This window comes from Neoarius graeffei, chromosome 12, assembly GCF_027579695.1.
Source record: "Neoarius graeffei isolate fNeoGra1 chromosome 12, fNeoGra1.pri, whole genome shotgun sequence".
Classification (NCBI taxonomy): domain Eukaryota; kingdom Metazoa; phylum Chordata; class Actinopteri; order Siluriformes; family Ariidae; genus Neoarius; species Neoarius graeffei.
Genome location: NC_083580.1, coordinates 65727404 through 65746266, shown reverse-complemented (window position 1 = coordinate 65746266; position 18863 = coordinate 65727404). Strand labels below are relative to the sequence as shown.

Below are 18863 nucleotides of genomic sequence, written 5' to 3'. Positions count from 1 at the left end.
CGGAGTTGCAGTCAGCTCTGTGTTTTAGTATAACGGAAATGGCGATGAGACCGATAGCCTTCCTGCGGTGACGTCACAGATGTCAAGGTCATTCACTCAAACCGCTACCTATATGAATCATTTTAATCATAAAAATTACTATATTAGAGGGCGGCACAGTGGTGTAGTGGTTAGCGCTGTCACCTCACAGCAAGAAGGTCCGGGTTCGAGCCCTGTGGCTGGCGAGAGCCTTTCTGTGCGGAGTTTGCATGTTCTCCCCGTGTCCGTGTGGGTTTCCTCCGGGTGTTCCGGTTTCCCCCACAGTCCAAAGACATGCAGGTTAGGTTAACTGGTGACTCTAGATTGACCGTAGGTGTGAATGTGAGTGTGAATGGTTGTCTGTGTCTATGTGTCGGCCCTGTGATGACCTGGCGACTTGTCCAGGGTGTACCCCGCCTTTCGCCCGTAGTCAGCTGGGATAGGCTCCAGCTTGCCTGCGACCCTGTAGAAGGATAAAGCGGCTAGAGATAATGAGATGAGATTACTATATTAGATTTATTGTTAACGCTTAAAACTATTCCTTTGCCATTCTTGAGGTCTCAAGGCATTTATCAACAAAAAGTGAGGCCATGGTTCTGCATATCTCCTTTAAGCTCATTAGTATTTTCCTTTCTTTTTAATTATTTACTGGTTTTGCTGGATGGCACAGTGAAGATGAATGAATGAATTCATTCATTCTTTTTCTTTCATCTTAACTTATATTTATTGTCACTTTGTATTGTTACCTTTACATATTTATTTATTTATTTTATTGTCTTGGGGTGGTTTTTTTTTTTGCACCCCCCCCCCCCCCCCCCAAAAAAAAAGAAAGTGGGACACCAAACAGTTCACTGTAAACCATTATAATTCATCTTTATTTGTTCAAAAAAAAGAAACATTTATACATATTTGCTTGGAGACACAGACCCATATTTCAACATTGAGATTATGAATATGGTTTTATGTACAATGCAAAAATAAATAAATAAACAGTCCATTAAGTGCCATAGTGTAAAGAAAACAGACGTCGCAAAATTACTCACGAGATACAGAGTTTGTGTATAATAGAAAGACATGCCATGACACTCTGTTCCAGTCCTAGTGGAGAGATTTAGTAAATTCAGTGCTGTACATACAGACAAGACATACTGCTGGTTTTATAAAATCTCTTTCCCTTTTTAACCTTCTTAATTTCTTCATAAAAATCAAACATCTGTCTGAAATTTTTTTTTGCTTTATCCCCACAAGACACTTTGAAAATACAATCTCTTTTTTCTTTTCTTTTCAAAAGACATTTCAGCATCTTTGATTTGTTTTCTCCAAAAGGGTTTGTTAGTTTCTAGTCCTCTTGTGCAATTTATATGTCCATATAACTAATGAACATAACGACAAGCAAATGTGCTTTCTGTCTTTGCAACATGTGTATGAATACAGTACAGTATGTTTTTAGGCGCTGGTTGGAAGAGATTTTTATCACTATCTACTATCTCAGATGATGTTTTTATAAGATCATGACCAGTGACAAATGCTTAAGTGCCATCTTGAGGCATCAGATAATGGATAAGACAATAAGCTCACCATGGAGATGGCTCTATTTGTAGAGGAATTGGTATAGTAATTAGGTGGCCATTATGGCTAATGAGTAGTTATCCAAAATGTTCTCTTTGAAATGTAACTGAGACACGGTTGATATTTATTCACTGGGCTGAAAAGTCCTAAAGGCTGGAGAGATAGGAGAAACGGTGACACAGAAGAGCACAAGAAAACCATCTGGCCACAGATGGATCAGTAGTTTTTTGGGCATATATGTGTCATGCTACGGGATTTTTATACCAGATGCTCTGTTTACAGAATGCATAGAAACGGCGTTGAAAAGCATGTAATATTTTGCACCGTTTTCTCTGACTGATCAACGAATAATCACCTCAATGGCACCCCTGTGGGATACGTTTACCACTTTTAACATCATCCATGACTGTGTTGGACTGAGGCTGGTTCTAGAGGACTTGAGACAGGGACTTGTTTTAAATTACTCCTGTGTAGTAACTGTACAGAACCGGAAATGAGTCAAGACTCGACAGCGTCCATTCATTGTCTGTGTATTGACCGATTCAGAGTCCTGGTCTTCATGTTTTCAGCACTGCATGCTCAGAGGTTAGCAAGGATAGTAGTAGGCACCCGTCAGTCTCGAAAGACTATGGGTTTCACGCAGTAGGAGTCTTGCAGCATTTGGAGTGGCTGCAGAGGCCAATGCGGGAATGGCAATCCTTTCCGCACCACTGGCAGATGTACGTGGAGGCTTCTAAAATTTGACTCCTGGCCTTTCTTTTCTGCCTTTTTGTCACATTAAGTAAAACCCGCCCCTCTTCAAACTTGGAGATGCCTTCCTGTAGAGTGCGCTTCCAGGTAGAGCTCTCGGAGGCCAGAGTTTCCCATGAGTCAATGTCAACCCCCATGGCCTTGAAGTCTCTCTTACAGGTGTCTTTAAAACGCAAGAGGGGTCTGCCTAAAGGTCGTTTTCCCTGGATGAGCTCTCCATACAGCAGATCTTTGGAGATTCGCCCCTCGTCCATCCTCACAACATGGCCCAGCCAGCGCAGGCGCCTCTGCTTCAGCAACACAAACATCTCATCTCATTATCTGTAGCCGCTTTATCCTGTTCTACAGGGTCGCAGGCAAGCTGGAGCCTATCCCAGCTGACTACGGGCGAAAGGCGGGGTACACCCTGGACAAGTCGCCAGGTCATCACAGGGCTGACACATAGACACAGACAACCATTCACACTCACACCTACGGTCAATTTAGAGTCACCAGTTAACCTAACCTGCATGTCTTTGGACTGTGAGGGAAACCGGAGCACCCGGAGGAAACCCATGCGGACACGGGGAGAACATGCAAACTCCGCACAGAAAGGCCCTCGCTGGCCACGGGGCTCGAACCCGGACCTTCTTGCTGTGAGGCGACAGCGCTAACCACTACACCACCATGCCGCCCAACACAAACATGCTTGGGATTTTAGCTCTCTTTAGGACATCGTTATTCGGTATCTTGTCCTGCCAAGTGACGTTTAGTATCCGTCTGAGGCAACGCATATGGAAGGCATCCAATATTCGTTCCTGTAGAGTCCAGGACTCACTACCGTACAGGAGGGTGCTCAGGACGCACGTACTGTAGACTTTGACCTTGGTGTGCTCCGTAAGTTTCTTGTTAGCAAGGATAAAAACACATTTTATGACTATCTTGTATCAGCAACAGTTCTAGCTTTGTTGGTAACATTTTGTCCAGGTTAAACTTGGTCCCATGTTAGAAACAAAGTGATGACTGATGACTAATATTCTGATTTAACTGGCACAGTGCCAAAAAATGAATTTAGCATGGTGTTAATCAATCAATGGGGCATCAAATTAAATTATCTTTAGCTGTTTTGCAAATCCATAGTAAAAGTAGTGTCATTCTGGTCCAAAAATACACTTTAGACCTCGCTGAAACATCATGGACATTTTGAAGGCTTTCTAAAGATATTTTTTTGGGCTTTTTTCACCCCTATTATTGGATAAGACAGTGCAGAGACAGGAAATGAGCAGGAGAGGGATTGGGAAATGACCTCAGGCCGGAATCGAACCCAGGTCCCCGGACCCATGGCATGGCGCCCTATCCACCCGAGCCATGACACCCCCAACATCTTGAAGGCTTTCTGCCTGGAAAATGGACCATTTCGGGTAGCGTGCACATGATTTCATGTCAGATTTACGGTAACTTCCTTTGGTCCAATTTCACTTTGGTTTGTATTTCCTGCATACGGAGGCTTGGTAGTGTAATGCAGCAGGTAGAACTCAAAATCCATCATCTGAGCATCTGGTATGAAAATCTGGTGGACTGACACATATAATGTTAAAATGAATACAATCAGCTGCTGAATCCCTAGTCCACTGACTCATCTCAGTCCGCTTTACTGAAGTCTCTTCAAACAAACAAACAAACAAACAAACCTTACAGACTTTACATCCAGTCAATATTAAGTCCCCTTCTTTGATTCCCATTCCTAAAGTTAGATAGAGAACAAAATAGAATAAATAAAGTATTTGTGGTATTGCATGTCTCCATTTGTTTGCTTAATCTTTAGTTTTTCTAACAGTACCTTGGCTTTCTGCATGACGTTTCCTCGAGTGGACGCACAGATGGAAGGAGGACGCTTACGTATCTCAGAAGCACAGTTCACAGGTATGGAGGCCTCACTATAAGTGGTTTCAACTTTTCTGATATGAACCTGTGATAAGGGGATAGAAACACGCATCAAATCACAATGCATAAGGCAAAATCTTAACAATACAACATGAGATGCAATTTTATTTTATATACAGAATTGTACACTCTTCAAAAAAGTCCAATAAATGATTTATTTTTCAAGTGTTCATTTTAATTCCCTAAAGAGACATTTTTGTTTTACAATTTTGATTTTAGTTCACTGTTATACAAAAAAAATTGCTAAAGATCCATCATATCTTTAGTAATAATGGATATGGTGTAACGTGGCACGGTGGTGTAGTGGTTAGCACTGTCGCCTCACGGCAAGAAAGTTCTGGGTTTGAACCCAGCAGCCGGTGGGGGCCTTTCTGTGTGGAGTTTGCATGTTCTCCCCGTGTCTGTGTGGGTTTCCTCCGGGTGCTCCGGTTTCCCCCACCGTCCAAAGACATGCGGTTAGGTTAATATGGGATGGCCTTGGGCTGAAGTGCCCTTGAGTGAGACACCTAACTCCCATCTGCTCCCTGGGTGCTGTTAGCATGGCTGCCCACTGCTCTTGGTATGTGTGTGTGTTCACTGCTTCAGATGGGTTAAATGCAGAGAGGAAATTTCACAAGTGTGTGATGAATAAAGTTGTGCTTTCTTTCTTTACTAATAATATTTACATCATGTAAATACGCCACCCCCAAGTGAAATTGAGTCAGTCCCTGCAGTCCCTAGAGTTGGATGAGTGAGCCAAAGCGTTTTGTAGCTGACCCAGCCATTGTCCTGATCTGGAAACGTCCCGGTTAGCTTTAGCTTAGCGTAGTCGCTGTAATCCGGCGTGTCCAGCTAGCATTGTCGTTGCAAAAGTGAATCAAATAACTCAAGATTTTTTATAATTATTTCTCATGACTTGTACATTCACATTGAGTACACATATCAATGCAAATTAACACGAAGGGATTTACTAGACCAATTTATATCTGGAACTATTTTTGGCCACAGCACAGGCAAAGCACCGCTGCGGGCGCAAAGACACCACGCAGCACCTGAAAACCCTGGTTTCCCTGGTAACACTGGTGTATTGACGGAAGTTGTGGTGCTGCGTGGTGTCTTTGCGCCTGCAGCGGTGCTTTGCCTGTGCTGTGGCCGAAAATAGTTCCAGATATAAATTGGTCTAGTAAATCCCTTCGTGTTAATTTGCATTGATATGTGTACTTGACATGAATGTACAGGTCATGAGAAATTATAAAAAATCTTGAGTTATTTGATTCACTTTTGCAACGACAATGCTAGCTGGACACACCGGATTACAGCGACTACGCTAAGCTAAAGCTAACCGGGACGTTTCCAGATCAGGACAATGGCTGGGTTGGCTACAAAACGCTTTGGCTCACTCATCCAACTCTAGGGACTGCAGGGACTGACTCAATTTCACTTGGGGGTGGCGTATTCCTTTAAGGGACATTCCAACGAATGGGTGCCATTTGCTTGTTGTACCACTCCCAAATTAAACTTAATTTGTTATAGCTTTTCAACACTGATTATAACAACACACATATTTAACTATTCAAAATATGTATTGGTCAACCTCAGGCTACATTATTTATTTTTTTACAAGGTTTGGAAGTCAAAGATGGCTGCATTTTTTTTCAGTCCTGTTACCAAAACTCTGAAAGTAGCAGGACTGAGTTTTTAGCCTAGGATTAGCTAATACATGGAATTAAGCCACATGGCGTCATCGCTAATAGCATGAACACACTTAGCACATTCTAGTGATTTACCAAAAATCTGTATTTTTAAAATAAACAAATATCATCTAAGAAATAATTTAAGTAACAGGACAGTATGTTAGTAAATATGTTCCCCTCCTAGAACTGCCACCTTATTGTGGTGGAGGGGTTTGTGTGCTTGAATGATCCTAGGAGCTATTTTGTCGGGGGCATTATGCCCCTGTCAGGGTTTCCCAAGGCAGACAGGTCCTAGGTGACAGGCCAGACCAAGAGCAGTTCAGCAAAACCCTTATGGAGAAACAACCAAGGACTGTGACGTCGCCCGGTATGGCGCAGCCGGGGCCCCACCCTGGAGCCAAGCCCGGGGTTGGGGCTCGTATGTGAGCGCTTGGTGGCCGGGCCTTTGCCCATGGGGCCCGGCCGGGCTCAGCCTGAAGAGGTGATGTGGGCCCGACCTCCTGTGGGTTCACCACCCACAGAGGTAGCAGTAGGGGACTGGTGCAGTGTGGATTGGGTGGCAGTCGAAGGCAGGGGCCTCGACGACCTGATCCCCAGACACAGCGGCTAGCTGTTGGGACATGGAATGTCACTTCGTTGGGGGGGAAAGAGCCTGAGCTTGTGCGGGAGGTTGAGAGGTACCGGCTAGAGATAGCTGGGCTCACCTCCACGCACAGCTTGGGCTCTGGAACCCAGCTCCTCGAGAGGGGCTGGACTCTCCACTTCTCTGGAGTCGCCCATGGTGAGCGGCGGCAGGCTGGTGTGGGCTTGCTTATAGCTCCCCAGCTCAGCCGCCATGTGTTGGAGTTTACCCCAGTGAACGAGAGGGTCGCCTCTCTGCGCCTTCGGATTGGGGAGAGGGCTCTTGCTGTTGTTTGTGCCTATGGGCCGAATAGCAGTATAGAGTATCCGGCCTTCTTGGAGTCCCTGGGAGAGGTACTGAGGGGTGCTCAGACTGGGGACTCCATTGTGCTACTGGGGGACTTCAATGCTCACGTGGGTGACGACAGTGACACCTGGAGGGGCGTGGTTGGGAGGAACGGCCTCCCCGATCTGAACCCGAGTGGTGTTTCGTTATTGGACTTCTGTGCTAGTCACAGTTTGTCCATAACGAACACCATGTTCGAGCATAGGGGTGTCCATAAGTGCACGTGGCACCAGGACACCTTAGGTCGGAGGTCGATGATAGACTTTGTTATCGTTTCATCTGATCTCCGGCCCTATGTCTTGGACACTCGGGTGAAGAGAGGGGCTGAGCTGTCAACTGATCACCACCTGGTGGTGAGTTGGATCCGCTGGCGGAGGAGGAAGCTGGACAGACCTGGCAGGCCCAAACGTATGGTGAGGGTCTGCTGGGAACGTCTGGCCGAGCACTCTGTTGGGGAGGTCTTTAACTCCCACCTCCGGGAGAGCTTTTCCCAGCTTCCGAGGGAGGCGGGGGACATTGAGTCTGAGTGGACCATGTTCTCTACCTCCATTGTGGACGCAGCTGTTCGGAGCTGTGGCCGCAAGGTCTCGGGCGCCTGTCGTGGCAGCAATCCCCGAACCCGGTGGTGGACACCAGAAGTAAGGGATGCCGTCAAGCTGAAGAAGGAGTCCTATCGGGCCATGTTAACCTCCGGGACTCCTGAGGCAGTTGACGGGTATCGGCAGGCCAGGCGTGCTGCAGCTCGGGCAGTTGCGGAGGCAAAAACTTGGAACTGGGAGGAGTTTGGGGAGGCCATGGAGAAGGACTATCGGTCGGCCTCGAAGAAATTCTGGCAAACCGTCCGGCGCCTCAGGAGGGGGAAGCAGTACTCTGCCAACACTGTTTACAGTGCGGGTGGGGAGCTGTTGACCTCGACTGGGGACATTGTCGGGCGGTGGAAGGAATGCTTTGAGGATCTCCTCAATCCCACCGTCATGTCTTCCATTGAGGCGACTGAGGCTGATGACTCAGAGGTGGACTCGTCCATTACCCAAGCCGAAGTCACTGAGGTGGTTTGCAAGCTCCTTGGTGGCAAGGCACCGGGGGTGGATGAGATCCGCCCTGAGCATCTCAAGTCTCTGGATGTTGTGGGGCTGTCTTGGTTGACATGCCTCTGCAACATCGCATGGCGGTCAGGGACAGTGCCTCTGGAGTAGCAGACTGGGGTGGTGGTCCCTCTTTTTAAGAAAGGGGACTGGAGAGTGTGCTCCAATTATAGGGGAATCACACTTCTCAGCCTCCCAGGGAAGGTTTACTCCAGGGTACTGGAGAGGAGAATTCGACCGATAGTCGAACCTCGGATCCAGGAGGAACAATGCGGTTTTCGTCCTGGTCGCGGAACACTGGACCAGCTCTATACCCTTCATAGGGTGCTCGAGGGTTCATGGGAGTTTGTGCAACCAGTCCACATGTGCTTTGTGGATCTGGAGAAGGCATTCGACCGTGTCCCCCGTGGTATTCTGTGGGGGGTGCTTCGGGAGTATGGGGTTCAGGGCTCTTTGCTAAGGGCTGTCAGGTCCCTGTACGAACGGAGCAAGAGTCTGGTTCACATTGCCGGCAGTAAGTCAGACCTGTTCCCAGTGCATGTTGGACTCCGGCAGGGCTGCCCTTTGTCACCGGTTCTGTTCATAATTTTTATGGACAGAATTTCTAGGCGCAGCCAGGGGCCGGAAGGAATCCTGTTTGGGAACCACAGGATTTCATCTCTGCTTTTTGCGGATGATGTTGTCCTGTTGGCTTCTTCAAACCAGGACCTTCAGCATGCACTGGGGCGGTTTGCAGTCGAGTGTGAAGCGGCTGGGATGAGAATCAGCACCTCCAAGTCCGAGGCCATGGTTCTCGACCGGAAAAGGGTGGCTTGCCCTCTTCAGGTTGGTGGAGAAGTCCTGCCTCAAGTGGAGGAGTTTAAGTATCTCGGGATCTTGTTCACGAGTGAGGGAAGGATGGAGCATGAGATTGACAGGCAGATCGGTGCAGCCTCCGCAGTGATGCGGTCGCTTTACCGGTCCGTCGTGATGAAGAAGGAGCTGAGCCAAAAAGCGAAGCTCTCAATTTACCGGTTGATCTATGTTCCGACTCTCACCTATGGTCATGAGCTTTGGGTAATGACCGAAAGAACAAGATCACGGATACAAGCGGCCGAAATGAGTTTCCTTCACAGGGTGGCTGGGCGCTCCCTTAGAGATAGGGTGAGAAGCACAGTCACTCGGGAGGAGCTCAGAGTAGAGCCGCTGCTCCTCCACATCGAGAGGAATCAGCTGAGGTGGCTCGGGCATCTTTTTCGGATGCCTCCTGGACGCCTCCCTGGGGAGGTGTTCCAGGCATGTCCCCCCGGGAGGAGGCCCTGGGGAAGACCCAGGACACGCTGGAGGGACTATGTCTCTCGGCTGGCCTGGGAACGCCTCGGTGTTCTTCCCGAGGAGCTGGCCGAGGTGTCTGGGGAAAGGGAAGTTTGGGCTTCCATGCTTAGACTGCTGCCTCCGCGACCCGGTCCCGGATAAAGCGGAAGAAGACGAGACGAGACGAGAACAGGACAGTATGTTGACGTTGCCCTTATCAGTCAAAGTTAAAAAAATCATCAAATATACAGAAAAGTAAATGAGAGAACTAACTTTTGGTCTTCCCATGGCCTTCACAAGACACAACTGATGTAACTTCCTGTTGAGCATGTGATTTATGGAATGTTCCAAATTTGTCAGATGGGGTAATATGTTTGGGTAACAGGACTGAGTGAAAACCCAGGGACACGACTAAAATGTGTATTTTAACTAAGATATTGTGGATTTCTTATGAAAAAAATATATTTAAACCATAGATAGGATATGGAGTCACACAACAGTGCAAAAGAAATACTGTTTCTGAAGGATTTTAATCATAATATTTCATAGTTAAGTATAAAGTTAGAGTGCGGGGACAGGTAACACATGCTATTTTTCAGGGTTTTAGGTAGCTTTTATTAATCCTTACAATTATATATCTTAAATTTGAAATCAGATCGATGTGCAGGACATTCTGCGTAATAAGGAAATGTATTTTAAAGTACATTTTTATGTGTATTTATACATATAATTTTCTAGGGACGGAAATGGCACCGATTCGGTGGAATGGCTCTTAATTTAATTTAATTTAATTTAATTTAATTTAATTTATCTAGAAGTTTTCTCTATTTTCTATTCTCTGTTTATCCTGTAATGATGCTGCTGGAATTTTAATTTCCCTGAGGGAACCCTCCCAAAGGGATCAATAAAGTTCAATCTAATCTAATCTAATCAATCAAAATGGGAAAGGTTCTCAAACGTTTTGGCAGCAGGGACCCTTGTGTGTATATGAAACAAATTTCACAGACTTTTCAACACAAATTTACTTTATGAAAATAAACGAGCCCATATGTATGTACGTGTGTGTGTATATATATATGGACAGGAGTGATTTACTGGAAAATATGCAACTCGTACCTTTCATACCTCTGGGACATGGAGAACCAAAACCATGACATAAGAAGAAGAAACCTTTATTTGTCACATGCACACTCAAGCACAGTGAGATTCATCCTCTGCATTTAACCCATCTGAAGCAGTGAACACACGCACCCAGAGCAGTGGGCAGCCATACTACAGCGCCCAGGGATACTACAGTCAGGGGTTCGGTACCTTGCTCAAGGACACTTCAGCCCAAGGCCACCCCATGTTAGCCTAACTGCATGTCTTTGGACTGTGGAGGAAACCCACGCAGACACGGGGAGAACATGCAAACTCCACACAGAAAGGCCCTCGCCAGCTGCTGGGCTCGAACCCAGAACCTTCTTGGTGTGAGATGACGGTGCTAACCACTACACCACCTAAATCTCTACGTGTCACTCGTGAAGAAATCGATGAATTTTTTTGATGAATTTGGAGACTTTTTGTTTGTGAATGTGTCTATATAATAAAAAGAAAATCACACACTGTCTTGAAGATATGAAGTTTATCTCCTCGTCTTGAAAAACTCGCATTTTTCATACAAAATAGTCTACATCGCAGATCTGAGTGACATATTTCCCAGTATTTCACTCCAATCACGTCAGTCCCAGTGTTTTCCCGCACATCATCAAAATGGCAAACTGGTTCAAAATTAAAACTTGTGTATTTTTTTTGTAGACGTGTCTGTATAATATAAAGAACATTACACGGAGGCACGAAGATATGAAGTTTATCTTCTCGTGTTGAAAAATATTTTCACTCGTTTGCATCACTCACTCGTGAATGTGTTCACCACTCAAAGATAAACTTCGCACCACTATGTAATATCTTGTATATTACAGGACCAGGCAAAAGTTTGGGCACCCTTTCTAATTCAATGGTTTTTCTTTATTTTTATTAATTAAAAGACACTTCTTCATGTCTTAAAGTAATGATGGATGTCGTTTCTCTTTATTTCATTGAGCGGTTCTTGGCATGGATTATTACAGTTGTGGAATAGGGCTATTTACTGTATTTTTATTATTTACTGTTTGATCTGAAATGCATTAAGAAGGCAAGAAATTGCGCTAATTAACTTTTGACGAGGCACACTTGTTAACTGAAAAGCATTCCAGGTGACTCCCTGATGAAGCTGGTTAAGATAATGCTAATAGTGTGTAAAGCGTCATCAAGGTAAACGGTGGCTACTTTGAAGAATCTAAAATATGAAACATATTTTGTTTGACGTCTTTTAGTGACTGGATGCTGGATGGAGAGTGATGCTCAACTTGTCTCTTCAGAATTCCCCATAGGTGTTCAATTGGGTTCAGATCAGGAGACATACTTAGCCACTGAATCACTTTCACCGTGTTCTTCTTCAGAAATCCAACAGTGGCCTTAGATGTGTGTTTAGGATCATTATCATGTTGGAAAACTGCATGACGATCAAGGGCACGGAGTGATGGTAGCATCTTCTCTTTCAGTATAAAGCAATACATCTGTGAATTCATGATGCCATCAATGAAATGCAGCTCCCAGACACCACCAGCACTCATGCAGCCCCACATAAAGACACTGCCACCACCATGTTTCACTATAGGCACCATGCATTTTTCTTTGTATTCCTCACTTTTGCGACACCATACAGTTTTGAAGCCATCAGTTCCAAAAACATTTATCTTGGTCTCATCACTCCAGAGTATAGAGTCCCAGTAGTCTTCATCTTTGTCAGCATGGGCCCTGGCAAACTCTAGGCAGGCTTTTTTGTGCCTGGGCTTTAGGAGAAGCTTCTTTTGTGGACGGCATCCATGCATGCCATTCCTCTGCAGTGTACGCCGTATTGTGTCACAGGAAATAGTCACCCCAGTTTGGCTTTCTACTTCTTTAGATAACTGCAGTGAACTTGCATACCGATTTTCTTCAACCCTTCTCATCAGAAGACGCTTCTGTCGAGGTGTTAACTTCCGTGGACGACCTGGACGTCTCTGTGAGATGGTTGCAATTCTATCTTTCTTAAATTTTTGTACCACTTTTGCTACAGTATTCTGACTGATAAGTAAAGCTTTGATGATCATCTTGTAGCCTTCACCTTTGTGGTGTAAAGAAATTATTTTCTTTGGGGAATTCTGAAGAGACAAGTTGAGCATCACTCTCCATCCAGCATCCAGTCACTAAAAGAGGTCATTGTTGAAGAATGGAAAAAGATTGATGTTGCAAAATGTCGCCAACTTGTTCATTCCATGCCTAGAAGACTTGGTGCTGTCATTAAAAATCATGGAGGCCATACAAAGTACTAGATGTAGTAGTTTTTGTTGTGGGGTGTACTCATTTTTGCACCACCCTAATTTGAGTAAAACTGAAAAATGTGTAATCTAAGTTTATATTATTAACCTTACTTTCACGTTATAAGTTAAACAGATATTATATTAAACTTTGTCTTTTCAACATTTTGGAAATTATTTGTGTTCATTGAGATATTGTTTAAAATGTTACTTTTCAAAGGGGGTGGACTCATTTATGCTGAGCACTAAGTTTACTGCGACTGTTTTCTCAGCCATTCAGAGTGAGCTCCTTCTAGATGCTGTACATACTCTAGACCAGACAAGTGCCTTCAAAAAGGCTATGAATGAGTGGAGGGCATTTTAGTGAGGTCTTTTTGGAATGCTGTGAGTTAAGTTCAGTGTTTTGTTTGTTTGTTTGTTTGGTTGGTTGGTTGGTTGGGTTTTTTTGTGCCTGATCTTGTAAACCCCTCGTACACATGAATAGTCAGTGCCCCCAAAATGCACTGTTGCTTTGGCGTTGTGTAAGCACTGTAAGTCAAAATGCGTAGACTTTTTTTTATTATTATTTTTTTTTTTTGGTGCCTGAGGTCCTGGGGAAGTGGAATCTTAAGAGATGTTTTAATGTTTGAATGTTGAAATGGGAAAAAAAATAAACTTGTTGCAATGCTACACGTGTCGTCAATTTGATTCAAGATAGTCTCTGGTCTCATATCTAGAGTATTTTACTAATTACAGGTCACAAAAGGAGAATCTTTTAAGCTAGCAATGCTTAGTTGTAGAATTTAACAATCCTAATATTAGTATATTTATCTTAAATTCAGTTTTTACTGCTAAGACTTTGTCATGAATTTAAGTGAAATACCCTTAAAATGAAATAAATAAAAATGACTTGAATGGCTAAATGTAAGAAGTACGATCTTGTTATAAGAACTATTTTGATTATTTTGAGTTAATCAGATCTCGCATAATAAGTTCCCCAACCTTATTTTGGAATTATTTCATCTAAAAACAGGTTAGATTTTTCATCTTGCTTTAAGAAATCTTACCAAGTCAAATTTGACTAGTTCCATTGGCAGATTTTTTTCACCTGATTCAAGCAAATATGCTGTTTTAATCTTTTATTTCTTATTTTTGAAAGGCCATTTTTTGCAGCGCATTTAGTTGTTTTGATGTCTTCAGTATTGTTCTACAATGTAGAAAATAGTTCAAATACAGAAAAAAAAACCACAATGAAGGAGTGTGTGTGTCCAAACTTTTGATTGGTACTGTATCCAGTATATATACATACGCAGAGCTCAAAGCTGGAAGCACACACCTTGTTTGCAGGTTTACTCTCAGCAGAGGCCCCCAGCTCACCACTTGCTACAGACTTCTTCAGATTCTCCTTCACCTCGGTGAGCCGAAGCTCCAGATCCACTCGCTCAGCCTCCTTCCCTCTGCAGCTTTCTTCAAGCTGAGCCAGACGCCTTTCCAAATCTTTCTGTTGTTTCCCTGTTCACATTGCACACAAAGATTTATTATCATAATCCATTTTTATGCCAGTAGGTGGCACCAGCACATAGCATCCTTTCTGAGTGGCTGCTCACCATTGACTACTAATTTCACAGTATTTCTACTCTTTATACACAGTATTAATTAGTGAGATTGTGTAATTACACAAAGCATCAGTCTCACCTGTGGCGTCCTTGAGCTGCTCTTTCACCTCTTTTTTCTCCTTGCGTAGCAACACGAGCTTTTTTCTGATCTCTTCCTTCTCTTTTTCAAGCAGCTCTTTCTCGTTCAGATATCGCCGCGCATCCTCTTCTGCTCTCGTCTTCCCATATTTACCGTACTGATTCACAGCTAAGAGGGAAACAGATAACATAACATAACTGGTGTTCATTCAGAAGCCTGCATTATCCAACGACACTGAATGAATAAGTGAAGACTCACAAGAGCCGTGTCTTTTCACCATGACTTCAGGGTTGCTCTTTACTCTATCAGTGCTGGAGAAAGAAGAGCCTCGCTTCATTTGAGTTCCTGATTTAGGCTGAGTCTCCTCTACCTGAAAAAGTCATTATGGCAGAGAGGAAGATGGAGTTGTCAAGAGAACAGAAAGACAAGAGAGCAGAAGAAGTAAAAGGTTTCGAAATAGGATTGATCAAGAAGGCAGTTGTATGTGGAGTAAAGATGAATAGGCACAGGAAAGAATATTGCAAAAAAAAAACTAACATGCTGCCAAATGTTACACTTATTAGTAATCATTATTTCACAATATATGTGTGCCAGGCTGGGAAAACACTTTGCACACACTTCTCCCTCATTTGGTTTGTGGGTTTTCTTATCTTTCCCGGATGACTACAGGAATTTGGCAAACAATTTGGAAATTGTTTGTGTTCACTGAGAGATTGTTTAAAATGTTACTTTTCAAAGGGGGTGTACTAATTTACGCTCAGCACTGTATGTATAACTTTATATCTCTGATAAGTAAATAAAAAGTAAACTGAAAGCATACTCTCTTATTTTTAGTTTAAAAGAAGTATACTAGAAGCACACTTGAATAAACTTCTTTTCTGTACATGGAGTACCAGTAATTATGGAGGGCACTGTGTATATATATATATATATATATATATATATATATATATATATATATATATGAGTGATTCCACGCTTATGGGTACTGAAATGGGGACATGAACTTATTTTTAAAAATTCACCTAAAACCATTTCTTTTTTTACCATCAGGTCACAAAACATGTAATCTTTAATGAATGATATGTTAAAAGATAACTTTAATTTTCTGAGATGTAATAAAAACATATTTATATGCCAAAGTCAGAACGTAACAGAAGTGTTGTGGACATATAGATTCTCAATTTTAACAATGTAGAATTACTTTTTGAAACATAGGAAGGTGATGTTTTAGCAAATATAATTAATAAACATGTGTAGTAGAATAAACATACACATTCTTTCAATAAGATTAACATGGTATATAGCTAGATTGTAATTAATTTGTAACAGACGCGAGATGGACAATCGTAACAGAAGTAATGTAACAGACATCATTTTGGAACTCATAGGCTTGACTTTGGCATATAAATTCATTAATTTATTACATCTCAGAAAATTAAAGTTATCTTTTAACATGTCATTCATTAAAGATTACATGTTTTGTGACCTGATGGTAAAAAAAGAAATGGTTTTAGGTGAATTTTTAAAAATAAGTTCATGTCCCCATTTCAGTACCCATAAGCGTGGAATCACTCATATATATATATATATATATATATATATATATATATATATATATATATATTAGTGCTGTCAAAAATGTCGCGTTATTAACGCGTTAACTTGACTCAATTTTAATGGCGATAATTTTTCTATCGCGAGATTAACGCTCTGTGACATGATGTAGGTTTTTCATAAGCTTTTGAAACTGCCAGGAACTTGGAACAGAGACTTTGCTTAGAAAACCAATAGCAGCTAGACTGTAATGCCACGCCCCACACAGCCAGAGTCCTCTGCCCTCCTTCCCCCCCCCCCCCAAAAGAACCAGCGCGGGCAGGGCGCGCTAGTAGAGATGGGATTTATGGCTCTTTGATGGGATCCGCATCTTTGTGATCCGTTCTTTGAAAAGAGCCGTTCAAAAGACTGGCTCATTTGGCTCTTTTTAAATATTTATTCAGTTTTAAGAAGACAGCGTCTAAAGAAGCCAGATCCCTCTGAACTGTAAACTCAATGCTATCCCAGAAATCCTTCCTGTAATATGCAAATTTGGCCGCCTCTGATTGGACAGCGCGACGCATCAACAGGCAGAAAGTATAAAAGTACAAAATGTGTTAAGTGAGCTGAAACAGTAAAGATCAGATTCAATGCAATATTTATCAACAAACAACTTAAAGTTAATATAATAGTGTACTTTATATTATAATCAAGCATGTCAAGCCTACCGTCACTGTGTAACCTGTCTCTCTGATTAGAGTTGTAGACTAACTCAAGGAATAGATCACTTCACTCTTGGTTCTCTTGCTAGCCCCGCGCCGGTGCTCGATTTAGGTTTCACTTTGCAGTGGCTGTGTCAAGACGTGTTATGCTTTGCAATAAAATAAAAAAAACATTGGTACAAAGCAAGCCTATTCTTTTTTTTATGCTGATAAGAGAATTGCAATGGTTTTTTATGTGACAAAAATGTGCGATTAAATTGCGATTAATCGCGAGTTAACTATGACAGTCGCGACATTAATTGCGATTAAATATTTTAATCGCTTGACAGCACTAATATATATATATATATATATATATATATATATATATATATATATACACACACACATGGGCACCGCCGGGGGGGAAGGGTTAGAACAATTCTAGGGGTCCAGCACTGCCATGGGGCCCTTTAAGGGGCTGATAATATGCTTTTAATGATTTTAATAAGACTTTTGAAATAACAACAATGCGATATTCCATCTGGTAAAATGAGCTAATTGAACAAGGTTGTCTATTTCTTGAGTTCTTCAACATATTGTCATTTAACCCTCCCCCTTTAGCGAAATGGTATGGTCCAGTTCTGGTAGAAGCACGATGCGTTAAATCTGTGTGCTGATCAGTACAACGCTACTTGCTGCTGTGTCGTGGTGCAGCAGCCAGCCAGCCAGCAGTGGAGTGCGTACAGTCTATGATCGCTAAATATGAAGAGTGGCTGTCAAAAACGTAAAGAAAGGCAGCTGAAAGCTGAGAGGGACCGGAGAGGCAGGCAACTGGTCACTCAGTTTTTCCCAAAGAAAGGTAGCTATCGCTCACATGTGTGTTCAAAATATTAGCGAATGGTAAATGAACAGTATGAACGTGGTTGGATTAGCCTATCAAGAGAACACTTTTACAGTTTGTACAGTGACATTTTTTCCATTTTAATAACTGAACTGACTTCTGTGATAAACAAGATGAAATATTACGTTATGCTGGTGCTAATAACTAGTGCTAATAACCAGTTTCATAACTAATGGGGTGCCCTAAATATTCACAGATTCAGCCTCAGGGGGACCTCCGCCCTACCAAACCACTGAACCCCCCTTTGGAGAAGGAGGTAAGCAGCAATACAACCCATAAATGCTTTAGGATTGAAGTTTTTAATGAGCGAGCGCCATATACAGTTTGCTAGATTAAAGTGTTGCTAATAACGGACACCAGTCAAGTGTTTGACATGGTTACGTGTGTGGAATGTTCGCACGTTCTAAACCATTGGTTTCAAATTGAGGAGCTGGAGAAAGCGCAGCACACATAAAAGAGGGATAGAGGTTACAGCATATGAAGAAATACGTACGGAATTGATCAAATTGAAATGTCACTCCGTGTCACTTTGAAATAAATTTATAATAAGATGTTTCCTGTCTTTTATGGGTAACATTTGTAAGGCTACTGAGTATGGAGTTCATTTAAATGCATCAAACTTGAATGCATCAAACTTTTTCATGCATTAACTAACTTGCATGCATTGCTGATAACAGAGCCAGGCCCCTCATCAGGCCATGATGCAGCAGCCAGGGAGGACACCAGAACAGTACACACAGCTTTCTACCTAACACATAACAATCCATGGGATTTCCATAGGTATTTTGATGCTGGGTAGAAAACTTTTTCTATGATTTATTAGCAGTCACATCACACATTTCACTACCAATTGTCCTAGCACAGGGGTTTTCAAAGTGTGGGAGAGTCAGCCCCCCCTCAGAGAGCAAATAAACAACAGCGCCCCCCCCCCCCCCCCCTCACAATTTTTGTTGTTGCTATACTTAATGTTCCATTCGTACTGTATTTTAAAAAATGGTCGTTGTACACATTTTTATTTTTTTCTTTTACACATTTTAAACATCTGTGCTTTTTAAAACATCCTTTTTTACACATTTTAAACATCTGTGCTTTTTTTAAACATCTTGTTTTACACATTTTAAACATCTCATAGCATCGTTAGCTAGCACCTCTTGGCAGACAACACACTGTGGCAGTGGAGCATCTTCAGATCCAGTCCATGAAAATCCAAACTTTAAATAATCGTGGTCATACTTCCCTCTTTTTTCAGTCCCCCCAGGATTCCGCGGGCCTTTTTTGTGATTGTTGCGGGCTAAAATGTCTGATGTTGCGGGGGGTTTCCAAAAAATTGCGATGAAAGTTGCGGTGTTTTTAAGGTTTTTGTTGCGATTACATTGCGGGAGGAAGTGAA

At 42.7% G+C, this 18863-nt stretch overlaps 1 protein-coding gene across 2 annotated transcripts in view; it reads right to left on the bottom strand.

Annotated features, from left to right (window-relative positions):
• Positions 1-865: 865 nt before the first annotated feature.
• The window catches only part of afap1l1b (actin filament associated protein 1-like 1b), a 72088-nt gene continuing 54090 nt past the window's right edge, over positions 866-18863 (bottom strand). For both annotated transcript variants that reach the window (XM_060936257.1, XM_060936256.1), the window contains exons 15-19: positions 14591-14702; positions 14333-14500; positions 13974-14149; positions 4157-4285; positions 866-4060 (exon numbers count right to left, since the gene is read on the bottom strand). In XM_060936257.1, coding sequence (XP_060792240.1) covers positions 4034-4060; positions 4157-4285; positions 13974-14149; positions 14333-14500; positions 14591-14702 — 612 coding nt within the window. In that variant the 3' untranslated portion in view covers positions 866-4033. The remainder of the gene's footprint in view (positions 4061-4156; positions 4286-13973; positions 14150-14332; positions 14501-14590; positions 14703-18863) is intronic.